This window comes from Equus asinus, chromosome 8 (assembly GCF_041296235.1).
Source record: "Equus asinus isolate D_3611 breed Donkey chromosome 8, EquAss-T2T_v2, whole genome shotgun sequence".
NCBI classification, from domain to species: Eukaryota; Metazoa; Chordata; class Mammalia; order Perissodactyla; family Equidae; genus Equus; species Equus asinus.
The window spans coordinates 84,858,576-84,875,935 of record NC_091797.1 but is presented as its reverse complement, the minus strand read 5'-3'; the positions used below and the strand labels follow the sequence as shown (position 1 = coordinate 84,875,935).

Here is a 17,360-nt window from a genome sequence, read left to right as displayed (position 1 = left end):
GCTTATTCATTGCTAACCCCACCACTAGGATCAATGGGCTACAGAAAAGCAACTTGCAGTTTTTAGCTGGATCCAGATTTCAATATTCCAAGCTTCTAAGGAAAGCCCTTAACTGGAGGCTACTGTGGCCTGTACATGACCAAATGGAGAAAGGACTCCATTTGTCTCCGGCGTCTGCAGGAGGATGACTGGGGAGCCCTCTGCTCTCCGGCTCTCAGCCCCTGTGTCTGATCACCAGCAGTCAGTGCTCTCAAACTATAATGGCTCAGAAGAAATTCTTGCAGATTTTATAAGGTTCCAGTTCCAGGGTTAACCACACCCTCTGCATTTGGTTTCAACCTCCCCCGAGCCAGGTGCTGCAGGGTAAGGAGCTGCTCAGCCTGGCCTCTTACCGTGGGCTCCATGCCATCCACAATGCTCTGTATCAGTCTCTTGAGCTCGCTGAGGGCAGTGCGCAAGCTGCCGGCTGGCACATCCTTGGCAGACGAGGTTTCTGAAGACTCGTCCATTGAGGAGTCCGTGGAGACGGCCGAGTCAGCACTGTCATTTCCTCGAAGGTGTGAGCAGAGATAGCGGACCTGGCAGTACGCTTCCCACAGCTGCAGTCTCAGCTGGCCCACAAAGAAGTAGTCTTGGTTATGGACTTCAGAGAAGACTGCTACCTGGTCATCTTTTTCTAGTATATGAACCCAAGATATTGATACCCAAGATACTAGTTCTAGGAGAAAGTAGTTCTTTTTTTTTTTTTTAAATCACCTGTCCCAAGAAATACTGATAGTTCTTCTGGGCCCAGTACATCTGTACGGAACTCCCAATTCTTATTTTCCCTGCCCTCTAGTGCCTCCCCTTTGCCATATAAAGCATTTCTTTATATAGTCAGTTACTTTGGTGGGAGTCAGTGCATGATTAGGGGTATAAGTGGTTATGAGTATTACGAAAAGAAGCCAATTCGATGGATCATGAATGTTCTAGAACCTTGTCAATACAAGAGGTATGAGGCTGATGATTAGTCAACAAGTATTTCCTAAGACACACTGGGATGACAGTGGGCCAGGGACAAGCTTCGGTCAGGGCCTGCTTCATGACAGGGCTAGCCAGCAGGCCCAGGGGCTTGCACAGGTGCCGGGCCACAGCCCGGGCCAGGTGGAAGCTGAAGCAGCAGGCACTGAGCAACAGGAAGGACTGACGGGAAACCCCAGGTGCCGTGGCGACAGGGATATTAGCACCTGCTCTCTCTCCTGCTCCAGCTCCTCGGCCTCCATGCTCTGCTCTATCTCGGACAGGAGGGATGTGCTGGTGGCGGCAGAGCTCTGCAGACTCCTCTCCTCAGTGAGCTCTTCCACCTTTCCCTGCAGCTGTCGGTAGGAGAGCCGCACCTCCTGGAGCTCCAGCTGGCTTTGATGCAGCTTTCAAAGAGACAGCAAATGGTAGGAAGGATTGCCCAAATCAAAAACAACAAGAAAAACTGAGCCTGATCATGCTTCTAGATCCAACCACCAATTTACAGAAAAATACAGAGGAGAGAGGCACATGCTAGACTATACTAGGGGGATGCAGTCAGCAAAAGCCAGATTTGAAAAATTCTACAGGACAAACAGCTCAGTTTCTTTAACAGATAAATTTCAAGGAAAAAAAATATATAATGGGGCAACTTACAGATTAAAAAAGACTTAAGAGACATATCAACCAACCACACTGGGTAGGCTTTTTTTTTGTTTTTGGAGGAAGATTAGCCCTGAGCTAACTCCTGCCAATCCACCTCTTTTTGCTGAGAAAGACCGGCCCTGAGCTAACATCCGTGCCCATCTTCCTCTACTTTATATGTGGGACGCCTGGCACAGCATGGCTTGCCAAGTGGTGCCATGTCCGCACCCAGGATCCGAACTGGTGAACCCCGGGCCGCTGAAGCAGAACGTGCGCACTTAACCGCTGCGCCACCGGTCCGGCCCCTGGGTAGGCCTATTTTAATTTGTATCTTGATTCAAATGAAAAACAATTATGACATTTATACGACAACTGAAAATTTGAATACCGACTAGATATTTGGTGATGTCAAGGAAATATTACTATTTTTTTAAGATATAATAGTCCTGTGATAACATATTTTTAAGTTCTTATCAGTTAGAGGTATTCTTTATTTACAGATGAAATTATAAAAAGTGAAGGATTTATTTCAAAATAATATTAAAGGAGCAAGTGGATGTAACGAAGATGGCAGGACTGGCCAGGGAATGACGATTTGTAGAGCCAGGCAATGGGGTACACTGGGGCATTATTATCTATTCTATTGTGGAGTTTGTCTGAAATTCTCCATAATAAAAAATTAAACACACACACAGACACAGGCACACACAGTAAGATACCATTAGATTCTCACCAGAATGGCTAAAATAAATAACAACAAAATAAAAAAATAGTGTTGATGAGGATGTGGAACAACTGGGACTGTCACTGCTGGTGGGAGTGGAAGATGTAGAAGCACTCTGGAAAACTGTTTGGCAGCTTCTAACGAGTGAAACATACCCCTATCCTATGATCCAGTAGTTCCACTCTTAGGTACAGACCCAACACAAGTGACCACACATGTTCACGAAAGACAAATAGGATGTTCACAGCAGCATTATTCATGAAAGCCACATATGGGAAAGAATCCAAATGCCAATAAAAATAGAATGGATATATTCACATGCTGGAATACTATCTAGTAATGAAAAAAGAACACAGTTACTATATGCCACAACTTGGATAAATTTCATAGATGTGATGTCGAACAAAAGCCAGACATAAAACAATATATATTGTATGATTCCATTTATAAGAAGTTCTAACCTCACTGAGATAGACGAGATGAAAGTCAGAAAAGAGGTGCGCTTTTGAGGAAGTGGCAGGTATTGACTGGGAGGGAGCAAAAAAGAGGCTTGTGGGGTGCTGATAACGGGATCTATCTTGAGCCGGGTGGTGGGTACACAGGTGTACACACTTGTAAAAATTCACTGGGCCGTCCATTTAAGATTTGTACGCTTTACTATACGTATGTGGCATTTTAATGAAAAAATTAAGGGGAAAAGGATTGTTTGGAAAGGAGCTGGGGGAGAGATTTGGAATAACATCTTGGTAGTAATGCCAAGAGTTCCCAAACCCATGGAAAAAGCAGTCTCTCCCTCCTTTCTGTGTCACACCTCCTGGTTTACAGACAAGGGCCTAGGCCTGGGAGGGGCCTTACTCAGCATCTGCGGCTCAAAGGACAGTGATGCCAGTGGTGGGGGGGACAGCAATGCAAGTGTCAGGACTTACAGGCCAGTGCTCCTTCCCTCTCTCTCGCTGCTGCTACTTCATCCCTCTCTGCATTCTCTGTGGCCCTTCCTTGTGCAGTCCAAACAGGGCACTGTGACCTGGTGAGGTTACTACTGCAGAATGTAAGGGACAACTCCACCACGGCTGCTAATGCCATACTCTTACTAGTGCACTCCATCACTACATTGCTTTCAACACAGCAGACCCTAACTGCAGAATCTGAACACGTCTGCTAATCAGATGCACAAGTCTACGGACCACACCTGCACAGGAGCAGTGCTTCCTACCCTTGTATTTGTGGACCATCCACTCCCCCTTTTTAAAAGTTTTTTGGGGTTGGGTTGGGGAAGAACTTTGTGGGATTTAAATTTAACTAATTTAGGCTTTTATAAAATAGCATTTCTGAGGTCACTCTTGCTCATTAAAAATAAAGCAGACACTGTACTGTCTTTTCCAAACTGTTGGCCAGGTAGGGCTCGTGGCTCCTGCAGAGATGCGGAGACTCAGGGGCAGCAGAAAACAACTCAGAGCTCTGAGCTCTCAGGAACGGAACACGCTGCCTTGCAGAGCTTCAGCCAATCCTACAGGTGCCCTGGGAGCCTCACCTCTGCCGGTCAGCATCAGGGGACAGCTGGCTAACGGCGCTGGTGGTCTGGATGTGCCTTACCTAGGAAGAGTTTGGAGCCTGGTGGCTCAGAGAATGAAAAAGGAATTGGTGAGCCTGCTCTGCATGCTTCCCATGGATCAACAATACCTGCTGGTCCAGTGGGAACTCCTCCAGCCACAGTTTTGAGGAAAGTCAGAAAGAAGAAATTAGGGTTAAAAAGAAAAAAAGACATTCCTAGGAAGCATTTGGCACAATTACAAACAGCATACTAAAATGGCAAAATGCTTTACAATTATTTTCTAGACAACTCCACATACATCTCAGCAGGAGAAGTTCAGCACAGACAAGTACAAGTTCTTATGCACGGAACAAAATTAGTTCAATTACTCATGCACACTCAAAGGTGCTTAATTAATTCTAACAGCAAGAGAACAAAAGACCAGGACAGGGCAGCCCTCTCTGGTCAATAACTGATCCACAGACATATGCAGAAAAATCAAACCAAGCCAGGGGAGGGTCTATTAAATGTGAGAACCCTCTAAAACAAGAAATATCATCTTTTATAAAACAAAGATGACACTAAATCTATTTATATGTATGAACAAAGAAGACACTAAATGCCTTGTGTTTGTATAGTATACTAAGTGCAAGTTCACATGTCCCTAAAGTTGGCAGAAGTGGGGGTACTCTCCCATTTCACTTTGGGGGAACTGAGGTAGTGCGATGTTAAGCGATTTGCCTAACGGTACACACTCAGTGTCAAAGCGAGGTCTCGACTCCAGGTCACCTGCTTCCTGGGCTGCCCACGGTGAGTGGGGCCTATGCCCTCCACTGATGAGACATGCCCACTCATCAGGACGAGGCCCCTGCACACACCTGTAATACGCACAGCTGGGTAGGAAATAGGGCAGTTAAGTGGCCCTTAGAGGGACAAAATCCTTTAACGGGTATTAAGAGTTTAGAAAAATGCCTGATTTTTTAATTTATTGGGTACTCAATAAATAACAATTTTTATCCTCATTCTCAGCCTAAAAACAAACAGAGGTGGATTTGATCAGTGATTTAAACATTTGTGTTTGACAGTAGAACCTCAATTACATTGTGAACCAGATCAAAGGAGGGCTGCGCCGGCTGTGGCAGCCCTGTTGCCCTGCCTGCTCAGCCTTCCCCTCATCCCTTGTCTGAGGAAAAGGATTAAAATCATGAGATTACACACATTCCACGGTCACCAGCTCTCTATTTTACAAGTCTGATTTAGGACTATTCAACTACTACCTGAGTAAGCTGGGATTTTTATTTCTGTACCAATATAGGCCATTTTAGGAAGAGAAGGGGCAGCAGCTTGAGGAGAGTTTCATATGAATTGAAGAAAAAGAATTACAGATAGTTGGGAAAGGTGAGAGTTCAGCCCATAAATGCCGATTTTCCAAATCAGGGTGGGAATTGCCTGACTTGATGTAGGCCCTGGAGTGAGTGACACTCTCTCATTCTGGAAGTCCCACTGGAAGAGAGTGGGTGTGCAGATGGCAAGGATGTGAGCATCGCGTGACTTGGGAACGAGGAGCTCACTGTACCAGCCAGGTACTGATGGTCCACACTGGTCCTGGCTCTTCCCCATCCCCACATTCCCAGTTCTCGATTTGAAATAAGGACTTTTCATTTGTGAATTCATGCTGGACTGAAAGTTCCTTTGAGGCAGGAGCCATTTTCCCATTCTTCTGTACTTCTCTCCCTCCCCCTCCCCACACGCCACCTCAGCAGGGGTGTAACTGCTGGTGAAACACTGACTTGCAGAGGCAGTGACGGGCTAGCAGTTACCACTGAGCACCAGGTGAAGCAGGTGGGATGGCTCTACCATTGATTCTATCAAGGACTCCCTACACTACTTTGGACAAATGATCCATTTTTTCTAAGCCTCAGTTTTAGAATGTTTGCAAAAGCACTGTGTTCCCTGTAAAGAAGCATACAAATGTTCACTATTATCATTATCAACCTTACAAGATGAGCAAACTCTTTCCCATCTTGAAAACCGCGCTGAGGCTTTAGCCAGCATTATTTTCTATTCGACATCTTCTGAGGCCCTACTATACGCAAAGTTCCAAGCTTACGGTACAAAAACATGGAGGGAGAAAATCATTAATTTGCTCTTAAAGAGGTTAATTCCTCAGATGGCAGCTTAGCCGATGGTGTCAGTAACAAGTGATCTTAGCCTAAGATATTTCTTTGTCCCACACCACAGGGCTTTCCTAAACAGCTGGCTGCTGGGCCTAGTGGGGCCTTCTGGGGCCTGGTCTCTGGACAGGGACCCAACTGGTGCTCGAGTATACCTGGCTGACCACCTCCATACGAATGACGGTTGCCTTCTATTCCACCTCCTGGCACCCTCAGAGGATGCGCAAGGGGAAGCAATGTACTCTTAGCCACTGGGCCCAGGTGCTCCTAAGCCAGCCCAGCAAAACTTTCTTGGTAGCAGATGCTACAGTCTGTTTTGGGGGGGCTGGGAGCGATTATCCTTTTGTTTAGGGAGTTGTTTCTTGTCAAGTGTGAGCGCGGGGATTCTGCTGAGGCCTGGTGGCGGTTCTCAAATAAGGACAAATATGGCCATGAAGCAATTTCCTTTAGGAAGAAAAAAGAGGCTAATTAGGCTCACATAGGGGTCAGCCTGTGCCTTTTCTAGCAACTGGCAGAAACAGGATATGACTCTTGCTGTGTTCAGTGGGCAACATCTTGGTTTCTGCTCAGTGCCAGCCAACTCAATGCATCAGCCTTGGAAGGCAACAGCAGAGAGCATTGTAAACCAAGCACGGAAGTCACAAGCTCCCTCCGAAATCTCTAGTAGATTTCACCAACCCTAGGAGGCAGAAGGACACTCCCAGTGTTCCAGCCATGTTAATAGCCCAGAAAGAACTCTGTGAAACTGCTTCAGGAGCCAGTGGCTCAGAACAAATTGAAAGGATGACCTGTGGGTAGTGACACATTTCTTCTCAGCAGAGCCAGGCCAGCCAAGTTAGTGAGCACCCGAGGAGAACTACAACCAGGCCTGGAGAGACCTTAGCTTCACCCCCTCCTGACCTTGGCAGTGGCACTGGCCTCTCAGCCTTTCCTTTTGGCTAGGCAGACAAGTGCTCTTTTGATCTGGCCCTTGTCCTACAGGACAGCTGCTTCTGCCCTAGTACCTGTAGGTCTTTGTCATGGCCCTGCCTCTCCAGGATCAGCACCCGGTCCTGTAGCTCCTCCACGGTCCCCTGGAGCAGGTCATTTTCCTCTAGAGTGGCGCTGAGACGATGCTCCAGCTCCCGTTTCCGATCCGACAGCATCTTGATCTGAAAGGGCGGAGAGCCACAGGGGTGGTGTGGAGTTACACCCAGGCTGATGGGAAGGGAGGGACTAGCCCCCACACACGAAGGCCTGGGTCTTTCCAAGTGCTCTGCCCAGGGGCCTGGTGCCCCATCTTTGTGAGAACAGCTGAGAACTCCTAAGCTGAAGAGAAAATTCTCCCTTCTAGAAACTTGTCTGGGAAGGGTGGGAGCTGTGCTCTGTAGAAGCTGGAATGTGGGATGCCAGGCAGAGAAGGGAATATCACTGTTCTGGAAATTCCACAGATAAGACAGAGAAGAGCCTCACCTTGCCTGCCCACAACTTTACTTCAACTCCACGTTTAATGGGGGAGTGCAACCTACCCTGTTATACCATTCTTCCTTCTCAAGTCATGAGCACAAGAAAATACGCGAGATAGCCTCTGGAGCTGCTGTATTTTCATATTCTACAGCTCTTTCTGTCCTTTCCCCCACGGCTGGCAGGTCTGGATCTAGAGGTCACAGTTCAGACCCAATGCCCTGAGTGAATGGGGGAGCTAGCACGACACAGAAAACAAAGCAGTGCCTGCATCAGCCTGTGTCCTGGGAAGGAAAAGGACACAGACACAAGTAAATAGATGATTTTACTCAAAGTATCTTTTGTTTGAGCAAGTAATTTGTAAACAGAAGCAACTTCTTTTCTTTTATTAAACAAGCTGGTATGTTTGCACACTGAGTATCTAGCCAGTCTCAAGAGAGATATAAATCTTAGGAAGGTCTGTCTAGTCTCTTTAGTTTCAGTGAGAAAACAGAGGAAAAGAGGAAAGAAATGCAAAGTCTTCTCTGGCCTCAAGGTTTGCAGGGTGAGAAGCTGTGCCAGCACTCCCCATGGCCAGCAATGCTTCACCCCAAGAATACCGCCCTGCTCGGGGGCTATGGGAAGCCTTCCCAAGTCCCTCAAATTGCTAGTGGCCTTGGGGGACTTCTGGAGTCCTGCAAGTCCCCATGCCTCCTCTGATTTATCAGTTCCTGCTGGACTGATCTCTCACCCAGCTTCTTGCTTGTAAATATTCTCCCGACGTGGTTTAGATGTTTTCCATGCTCTTTAGCATGGATAACAATTCACTAAGGGGACCAACCTCAGACCTTTTCCAGGGGAGACTTTGAAATGAATGTCTAACTTGTCCCAGGTCCTCTGAAATCCACCTTTCCGTCTGCTTTTTGGCTGTTCTCACTGGAAGCCTTCTCTAGTTCTCTCTGCACTAGAATTCTGTTCACAGGGCACAGATCTTCCCTGGCCACCAATCAATCAGATAGGATGCCATCCTGGGGAAATGCAGCATGTGGCCTTTGTCCAGAGAGATCAGGTATCTGGCCAAACAAAGAAATACTGTCTCTCAAGTGTGCACCTGGGTAAGCGACCAAAAGGAGCAGGCCCCTCTTGTGAAAGGGCCCACTATTCCCCACTTTGAAGCAACGTGACCCATGTGAATGGAATTCTTACTCCAGTTGATTTTCATTTAAATACCCTCTGACCTTTACATTTTCCTTCCCATAGATAATCTTTGTTTCCCAAGTGCCACTCAGTGAAGCGATGAAGTAATACAGTTCTGATACACAACTCTGGCCCCTTAAAAAGACTCAGAAGTTCAGAGTTACATGAAGTGGCTTACTGGAAATGAACAATTTCATACCTTGGCTTTAAAAGTAGCCGTGTTACTGGATGAAGCAAGGAATCGGCGTTAGGCGGCCAACTCCCTCACCCCACCCTACACACCCTGAAACTTGTGACCAAATCTGGCAACAAACATTCCTGGGAATGATCCTGTGTCATGAGGGTCTAGAAAAAGTGAGTGGGGGTGGGGTGGGGGAGAGAAGACAGGCAACTCGAACGAGCCAGACCTTGTCAGAGGCGGTTGAACGGCAAGTCATGCACACAAATGGTCACAGACAGGCATGCCAAACCCACCAAACAAACTACTTACTTCAAGAACCTGCTGCTCAATACCAGTAGGAATTCCAAGGGAAGGGAGGAAGGAAGGGGATGAGAGGCAGGAGAAAAGAGAAGATATTGACAGACTTTAGGAAAAACATCTTCAGGTCATTTAGAAGCAGGGGAGCAGCCGTCTGCGCTTCTCTGGGCCTGACCACACGGGCTGAGTCCTTAACCACAGTGGGCACGCATTCACCTGGCCCTAGACTGTCCCTCAAAGTGAGCCTTAGCTGAAGAGCTGCCGTTAAGACACTTAGCTGAGGGGTTCTCAGGAGCAGATTAGGTGGAGGCCTGCTCAGGGGAGAGCCCCTGCTTGGGCTGGTGATACAACCCCCACAACTGGATTCTCACAGTATTGCCCCCTACCTGCTCCTTTCTTTTTCCCTTTGGCCCACTCCAGGCCACAGACCCTGCCTAGCCTCTCATATGCTTCCAATAACATTACTATTTTCCAAACACCACACAAAGTGCTTTCTATGTATTAACTCACTGAACCCTCACAACAACCCTATGAAGCAGACACTTCTACTGCTCTCATTTTATAGGTGAGAATAACAGGCCCTATTAAGGTGGACTGAACTGGACCCAAAGGGAATGGAGAAAGGGAAGGTTCCCTCTCTAATTTTCTATTTAGGATTGGCAAGGATGTTTTTGGAGGGATCACCATACTCAGTAGATGTAGGTCATTCATGATTTCAACACACTCAGCTTTGAGCAAACTTATTTTTCCAGGAGACAGGCTATCCAGAGGAACATGGATCAAGTGTTCCCCATTTAGTTAGACCTTTCTCACAGATATGTCTCTCTAGAGATTTTGGATAGAGCAGGTTTTTGTTTCCCAGTTCAGAAGGCTCCTTATCCAAAAGACCCAGGGCAGCGTCTCCAATGAGAAGCATTTCCATCTCCAAGCACTGCTGCAAAGGAAGGCTCACCTCGGCCTGAAGGCTTTCCAGCCGGATGATGTGCTGGTTGGTTGACGAGTTTTTCTCCCTAAAGTCTTCTCTGAGGGCATGGACTTGCATGGAGAGTTGTCTCTCAACTTCTGATGCCTGCAAGCAGAGGAGACCTTCAGAGCCGACTCAGAGGTGCAAAGGAAGTCTGTTCAGATTTCCGCCTTTCATTTCTCAAGCATCTCTTTGCAACTGTCTATTCTAGGGTGAGATGCTGGCTTCCTATCCCTAGTCCATTTGTTCTTTAGCACCAAACAAGACAAATCCCATCCCTACCTCTACCATGAATGACTCTGTCTAGGTCCAAGACCTAGATCAGAGGAAATAGGCCTGGGAAATAGTAAGCTCTCAAATGTTAGTTATCATCATTATTACTCTGCACAGAGCAGAAGCTCAGCAAACACCTACTAAATTGAGAGAAAGTCTCAGTATTTTACATGAAAGAATAGACAGATTACCTACTACCCTAGAAATCCCTTTATTTCTCCCATCCATTTCCTCAGCGGGGCCCAGGCAGATCACGTGTCTGCATTTCTCACGTCTACTCAACGTGGGCACTCTTTGAAATTCCCTGTCCTGTCTGTTAAGATTTTTGCTGTTCATTCCTCAACAACATTTTTTGCAACTTTTAATTCTCTGGGGAGGTGCTCATTTTGCATCCTAATCCATTTATTCCCTAATGCTGAAACACAGCAAACACCAAACACCACTCAGTGTGTTAACACCTTCTCTTAAATATGCAGGAGAGTATTTTGAAAGAATGCTCCCTTGGTGAGACATGAACTCTAGTCTTCCTCCTGAGGGCCCAGCCCAACCCCCAGTGAGGAGAGCCCTAGAGAGAGGAAAGCCACAGGACAGGTTAAGTAACTGCCTCAGTGCTTTTTTGAGGCCAAATGGGGTCAGTAAGCTTCATGAGTTCTCAGGAGAGATCACTGTGTGCTGAAACGGTTAGGAAAGGCTTTCGGAGGAGGTGGGACGGTAATAATGTTAAAACGGTAGGCTAGCTGTTCAATGAGGCTCTCACCGTAATGGTTACATGTTCAATAATTCTTTTCTTTTTTTCTTCAAGTGCTATATAATCAATTGTCCATCTTTTTTTTGGTCCCATAGATTCAACAAATATTGCTCCCCTAGACTAGAGAGCCACATAAGAATCTTAACCTATAGTTCTAATCTTTAAATAACAATTACAAAACAGAATGAAATACACACCATCTCTTTTTCCTCCTTATTCTAAATTTTTTTGTGGGTGTGTGGAAGACTGTCCCTGAGGTAACATCTGTAGCCAATCTTACTCACTTAGAAACACGTTAGTCATCTTTGCCTAAAAATAACCATAATATTTACTGAGTACTTACTATGTGCCAAGAACAGTGCTAAATGCTTTAAATGCATTATGTCAATTGTCACAACCAAAGCAGGGCCTACCATCCTCAATTTACTATGGGGGGAACAGGCTCAGGGAGGTGGAGAACTTGCCCAACATCTCAGCAAGGTATCATCAGGCATCAGGATGGTAAACTTTGGGCTGTCTTATCCCCTTAGGATTGTAATACTGCCTCCTTATATCTTGAAATAATTTTTCCTATTTCTATCTCTCACTATTGAAAACAAACTTCACAAATCCAATTTGGTAAGGCCTTTTTTTTCTTTTCTTCTTCTTTTTTATACTAAGCAATTTTATTTAAGACTCTTGAAATTTCTTCTAATAGAATTTAGGGCCCATAAAGAAAATTTCCTCTTATAAATGCTGCAGTTTGACTCTCAGGGTTTCAAATGTGTTTAGATTTGCAAAGCACTGGGTAATTCAGGCAGCTAACCTTATTCCAAGCATCACCATCTTCACAGGAGACAACCAAGCCACAGAAACGCACCGAGGGCTACAAAGCTAGCCCAGTGGTATCAGAAACGCTCCTGTACGCTAGTCTCCTCTCAGAGCAATCTTCCCAGAAATAAAACTTGTGTCTTCCACCAGGAAGCCTGACTCCAGAGTCTGGGCTCCTAACCACTAAGCTGTAATGTCTCCTTCAAATGTCTGATTCCTCAGGGATGTACTGTTCACAGAGGCTTTTAACCTGCATCTCTCACTCCAACAGCCCTAAGGAGCAGGAATCACCGGCCTTGTTTTGTAGACAAGGAGGTAGAGGCTTAGTGGGAACTGGCACTGTGCTGGTCTTTGGCCTCCCAGTTCTGTGCTCTCCCACCACACCACAGCCACCTCCAGCCAGATGGCCAATCATTTGCCTGTGATAGTGACAGAGAGGATGGATCAACCAGACATACAAATCTACCATTTGCAAGAAGCTAATGCACCTTTCAAAGTAAATTATTTTCTTCTTTTTCAGAGATGGAGTCTGGCTCAGATCTTTAGACCTAATACAATGGAATATTAGCTACTGCTGTATATAAATTAAATAATAATCTCTTAAGTTCACACACAACTCTAATGTTCTAAATGCTCTCCGATCAAAGTGTCAGGAAGCCTACAGAGCCAATTTTAGCTCCATAATGAACTTCAGAGCTTCTTTGAAGTTCTTCAAGTAGGAGAGTCAGCCAAGGTAACGGCGGTCTTTCTGAAGGGACCTGCTCTGCTCCTGAGAGGAGGGATAGGATGATGGAAAGAAAAAAGTTACGAGATAGAGTTCCTGTCCTACCACATGTATGTGTACAAGCTGTATGAGTCATTTAACCTCTCTGAGTCTCACTCTCCCAAATTGTAGACACAGTCCACCTTTACACAGTAACACAAAAAGGGCAGGTCTAACAGAATGCCCATTGCTCTATTTCTAATTCAGGACTTTGTGAGATTGAGCCAAATCACTGAAGTTTAGGGAAATAAAGAAAAGAAATGTTGTACTGTTACAGATTTAGGGCAGCTGTAGGAAATAGTAAGAGATCCAAGGATCAGTTGTTCAGTTTTTTAAAAAACCGGGTGCTAAGAACACCATGTATATGTTACAGGGTGCTGTCATACGTTCAGTTCACTTATGGGGTCTGCACCGAGAAGAGCCCTTTCAACGACTCGGCAAACATGAAGGTGGTGGTCAAGCTAAAAAATACAGAGAAAACCAGAAATATCTGGCAGTCACACCTTTCAGTTCTGCTCTCCTGGTGGCCTTTCAAAGCTCTTTACTAGTCAGTAAACACCAGGAGCCATAGCTCTCTTAGAGATAGAAATTGTCCTCCTTTGAGGTTTTGCCGGGGGACCTTTTTTGGTGCTGGTGCTGGGAGGGATATTAGGACAATTCATTCTGATAGCAGAAATGGCAGACATGGGACCTACAGTTTACTTCTCAAAATGATGCGTTTTGGCTACTGTGCCTGAGTAAGCAGCCAACAACAGCTATGGCAAAACTGTGGCAAAGAATGACATCTGAAATCATAGGTGAATATAAAAAGATGGCATGATTTTAGTTCAAGTGTTTGTTCTTTTCGTCTTAAACTCTTAAGATTTTTTCCTATAACAAGGGCAACAAATGTACAGAGTAAAAAAAATTAAAGGGAATCGGAGGATTGAAATGAAAGTTGAAGTCTCCATTTACCCCTGGTCATCAGTGCCACGCTCCAGTGACATCTCTAACATCATCCACATCTCTAACATCATCTAATATCATATAGATGTTTCTTGTGAGTCCTTCTAGAAATTCTCTATTCATACCTATCTGAAACATTACCAAAAATTTTGGATTTAAACACATATATTTTAATCTTTCCATGTCAATATGTAGATCTAGTCTTTTTAACAACTGTCTGGTACTTAGTTATGTGACTATACTGTAATTCATTTAACAAGTCCCTACTTATGAGCATTTAGAGTGTTCCAATTCTTTGCTATTATAAACATTGCTGCAAAAAACATCCTCACTTACCCATCTTTGTGCTTGAGGGAGAATATCTTATAAGTGAATAAATTCCTATAAGAGCAGTCACTAGGTAAAAGGAGAGCATACTCATTTTGATAGGTCTTCCCAAACTGTCCCTCAAAACAGTTGCATCAATTTAAACCCCCACCAACAGAACATAAATACGCCTGCTTTCCAATACCTTGCCACCACTGGGTATTATGAAGTGTTTTAATCTTTAGATACTTATTTCTAATATTCTCAAAAACGTCTCTTTTACTTTCATTGCATACAGACTGGATGATAAAGAAAATAAGACATTTGAGAAATAATTCTAGTTCTGTTAAAGAAAGTTGAAAGTTTAACACATATATAGTCCTGGAATGATCTGAAATGAACGCCTGTCATAATCTGACTGCTTGGATTATTACTATTTAATTAACCCTCAAACTGGCAAAATAAACTGACAGTGTGTTCCTTCTCCCTGATATGCTTGACTTGGTCAGAGAACCATCGTGGACAGATTACTTTCTCCCCTGAGCAGAGCTCTTCCATGACTACTTTTCTTATTGATATGATTAATAACATATTAACATTTCCCCAAACTGGAACATTTAAATTAAGTTGGTTTAAACTGGACAAAGCAGAACTACTATTAACTATACACTTTCTTGTTAAATGAAGGAAAGGAAATTGCACTAGTTACACATGAGCATCCATTTATTTGTCAAAAGGAAAAAAAAAATGAACCAATTAACTTAGAAATTATAGTAGGAGAGATGTACTATTTTATTTTTAATTTTTATTTATTTATTTTTTTTGAGGAAGATTAGCCCTGAGCTAACATCTGCTGCCAATCCTCCTCTTTTTGCTGAGGAAGACTGGCCCTGAGCTAACATCCGTGCCCATCTTCCTCTACTTTGTACGTGGGATGCCTGCCACAGCATGGCTTGCCAAGTGGTGTCATGTGCACACCTGGGATCCGAACTAGTGAACCCTGGGCTGCCGAAGTGGAACGTGTAAACTTAACTGCTGCGCCACCGGGCCAGCCCCCAGATGTACTATTTTAATACTCTGCCTGACTTACTGAATTTTACTTTAAGAGAGAAGTTCTCAATTTTTTTCTGTCAGGGCATGATGAATGATGGGCATCTGCCTGAAACACCTCGGGTGGGGGGTGACAATGAGGATGATGACACCACCTATAGTGATGGTTCACATTATCAAGCATCTATGCTTCATCATGTTCTAAGCATTTCGCATTTGTTATCTCATTTAATCTTCACAATAACATGAAGAAGTACGTATTCTGACTTTTCCTATTTACAGATGAGGATATCAAGGGTAGGTCGTTTTCCCAAGGTCATACCGGTGCTGGTAGGTGCTGGAGCTGCAGCTCCTACACTCATACTCTCAGCCTTGACCCATAGCACTCCCTGTCCAACCCCCTTTGCTCCTTCTCAAAAATGCTTGTTAAAATGAGACTGACTAATTAGAGCACGAACCTTGAATTAATTCTAATTTAGGACAAAGGGTGAATTATTTAAAAGCATTTGTAATTTACTATGGCTGAAAACTGCTACTTTATGACACTACTTTAAAAATAATTAAATTTATTTTTCAATTTAAATATAATAGAACCCCACTGCAGAATATGGGTATGTTTTAAAAATATTGTTAGTATTTTGTTGACCTCCCTGAAAATCTTTCTATATTTGTGTGTGTGTGTGTACAATTAGTTATGATCATGCTGTTCAGATAGATTTTCTTTTTTCACTTAGCATTGTATCAAAAGCATTCCCATGTTATTTATTACTACTCTTCTTAATCATCACTTTAAATGACTTCATAATATTCCATCAAGTAAATATGTTATAATTTCCTCTACCACTCCCTTACTGTTAGGCATCGGGGATTTTCCCATATTTTGCAATTAAAATGAATACCTGCAATTGGGGTGTGGCAGTAGAACTTGACCTGAGTACAAGTAGAATGGCCACCTTACTATGTCAGAAAGGTAGATGAATATACTTTAGAAAAGAAAATTTATACCAATTTAAACCAAAAATGGGTTTATAATTAGCTTTCACTTAATTGGAAAATCCAATTAACCAGAAGTCTGTATTTTCTTATTTTCAAACTTTCATTGTTAAAAACTTTCAAATTTGGTAGTGAGTGCCATGAGCCTATTGACAGAGTATTACATGATAAGCCTCCTTTTTACTATCTTGATGATTTATAGTAATAAAAGTGATAGCCATCTACTAGATTATAAATAAACGCAAAAAATGTAAAAGTCTATTTGTTCTCACTAGGCTTCAGTATGCCAATTCCTCCCAAAGTCTCTCAAAAATAAAACCTAGAAGTAAAGTTTATGTATTTATATTCTCCTTAATATGTGAAGAGAATAAGATTTGCACCAATATCTTTCCAAAGAAAAGGCTTCATCTCTGGTAATATAGTAGGCTAGATTATTGGGACTGACCTTCCTACTGAAAACAGATAAACATACTGAATAAAACAGAAAAGACTTCTTAAAAGCATTAAGGAGTTGACAAGATACTGATAGAGCCATGTTAATGTTTTACATGTGCAAATTATTACAACCAACCAATAAAACACAAACAGAAACAAATCAATCTAACTATACCACAAATGGAAAACATAATCACACTGATAGAGACGGAGAAGAACATGACCTAAATAATTTTGGAAAACAGTCTTCTGACTGTATACCGCAAGGTTTAAGAAAAAAGGGACTATACATAGATGTTGCACTATAGTCAATAAATCGGTGTTTCAGAGAGGTATGGGTTAGTGATTCTGACTTTACTGTATGTATTTAATAGAATTGGGCAAATACGTAAATATATCATGGATAATGAGAACCAGGTTTTTCTCTTGAAGAAAAAGAAGTTACAAATAAGGAGAGAGGTAAGGCTGGAGTGAATTCTGTGGTACTAGACTGGAATCAGAGATATCAGTATGAACTTAAGGTTTTTAATACATGTACAAACGAATCAACTGAGAAATAATTATAGATGTCTGTTTACGAGTATATTAGTGTATATTTATTTCCTAGCTCTGTCCCCTGAGAGGGCGTACAAGTAATGACATCTCAGTAGCAATAAGCACATCTAGTTTCTAAATACCAATCTCTACTAAATGAACTAAGAAATGGCTGGTTCAAGGTTGGGGCAGGAAAAGTAGAGGATGAACCTGGAATATCTTGTGATGCCAGAAAGAAAGGAATGCTCAAAAAATGATGGAGTATACTTAATGGACATAGGTGTCAACTTGCAGGAGCTCCCAATGGCTAAGACTGGAACCATTTGATAATAAAACAAATAATGATAGTAATGAATTGTAAAGCATAGA

The 17,360-nt window shown here is 43.4% G+C and overlaps 1 protein-coding gene across 3 annotated transcripts in view; it reads right to left on the bottom strand.

Annotated features, from left to right (window-relative positions):
• The window catches only part of BICDL1 (BICD family like cargo adaptor 1), a 92,840-nt gene that overhangs the window by 16,458 nt on the left and 59,022 nt on the right, over nt 1–17,360 (bottom strand). For all 3 annotated transcript variants that reach the window (XR_006531536.2, XM_044775771.2, XM_044775774.2), the window contains exons 3-6: nt 10,123–10,239; nt 7,078–7,224; nt 1,227–1,406; nt 393–611 (exon numbers count right to left, since the gene is read on the bottom strand). Coding sequence is in view for 2 of the 3 variants with exons in the window: in XM_044775771.2 (XP_044631706.2) it covers nt 393–611; nt 1,227–1,406; nt 7,078–7,224; nt 10,123–10,239 (663 nt within the window). In the remaining variant the exon portion in view is untranslated. The remainder of the gene's footprint in view (nt 1–392; nt 612–1,226; nt 1,407–7,077; nt 7,225–10,122; nt 10,240–17,360) is intronic.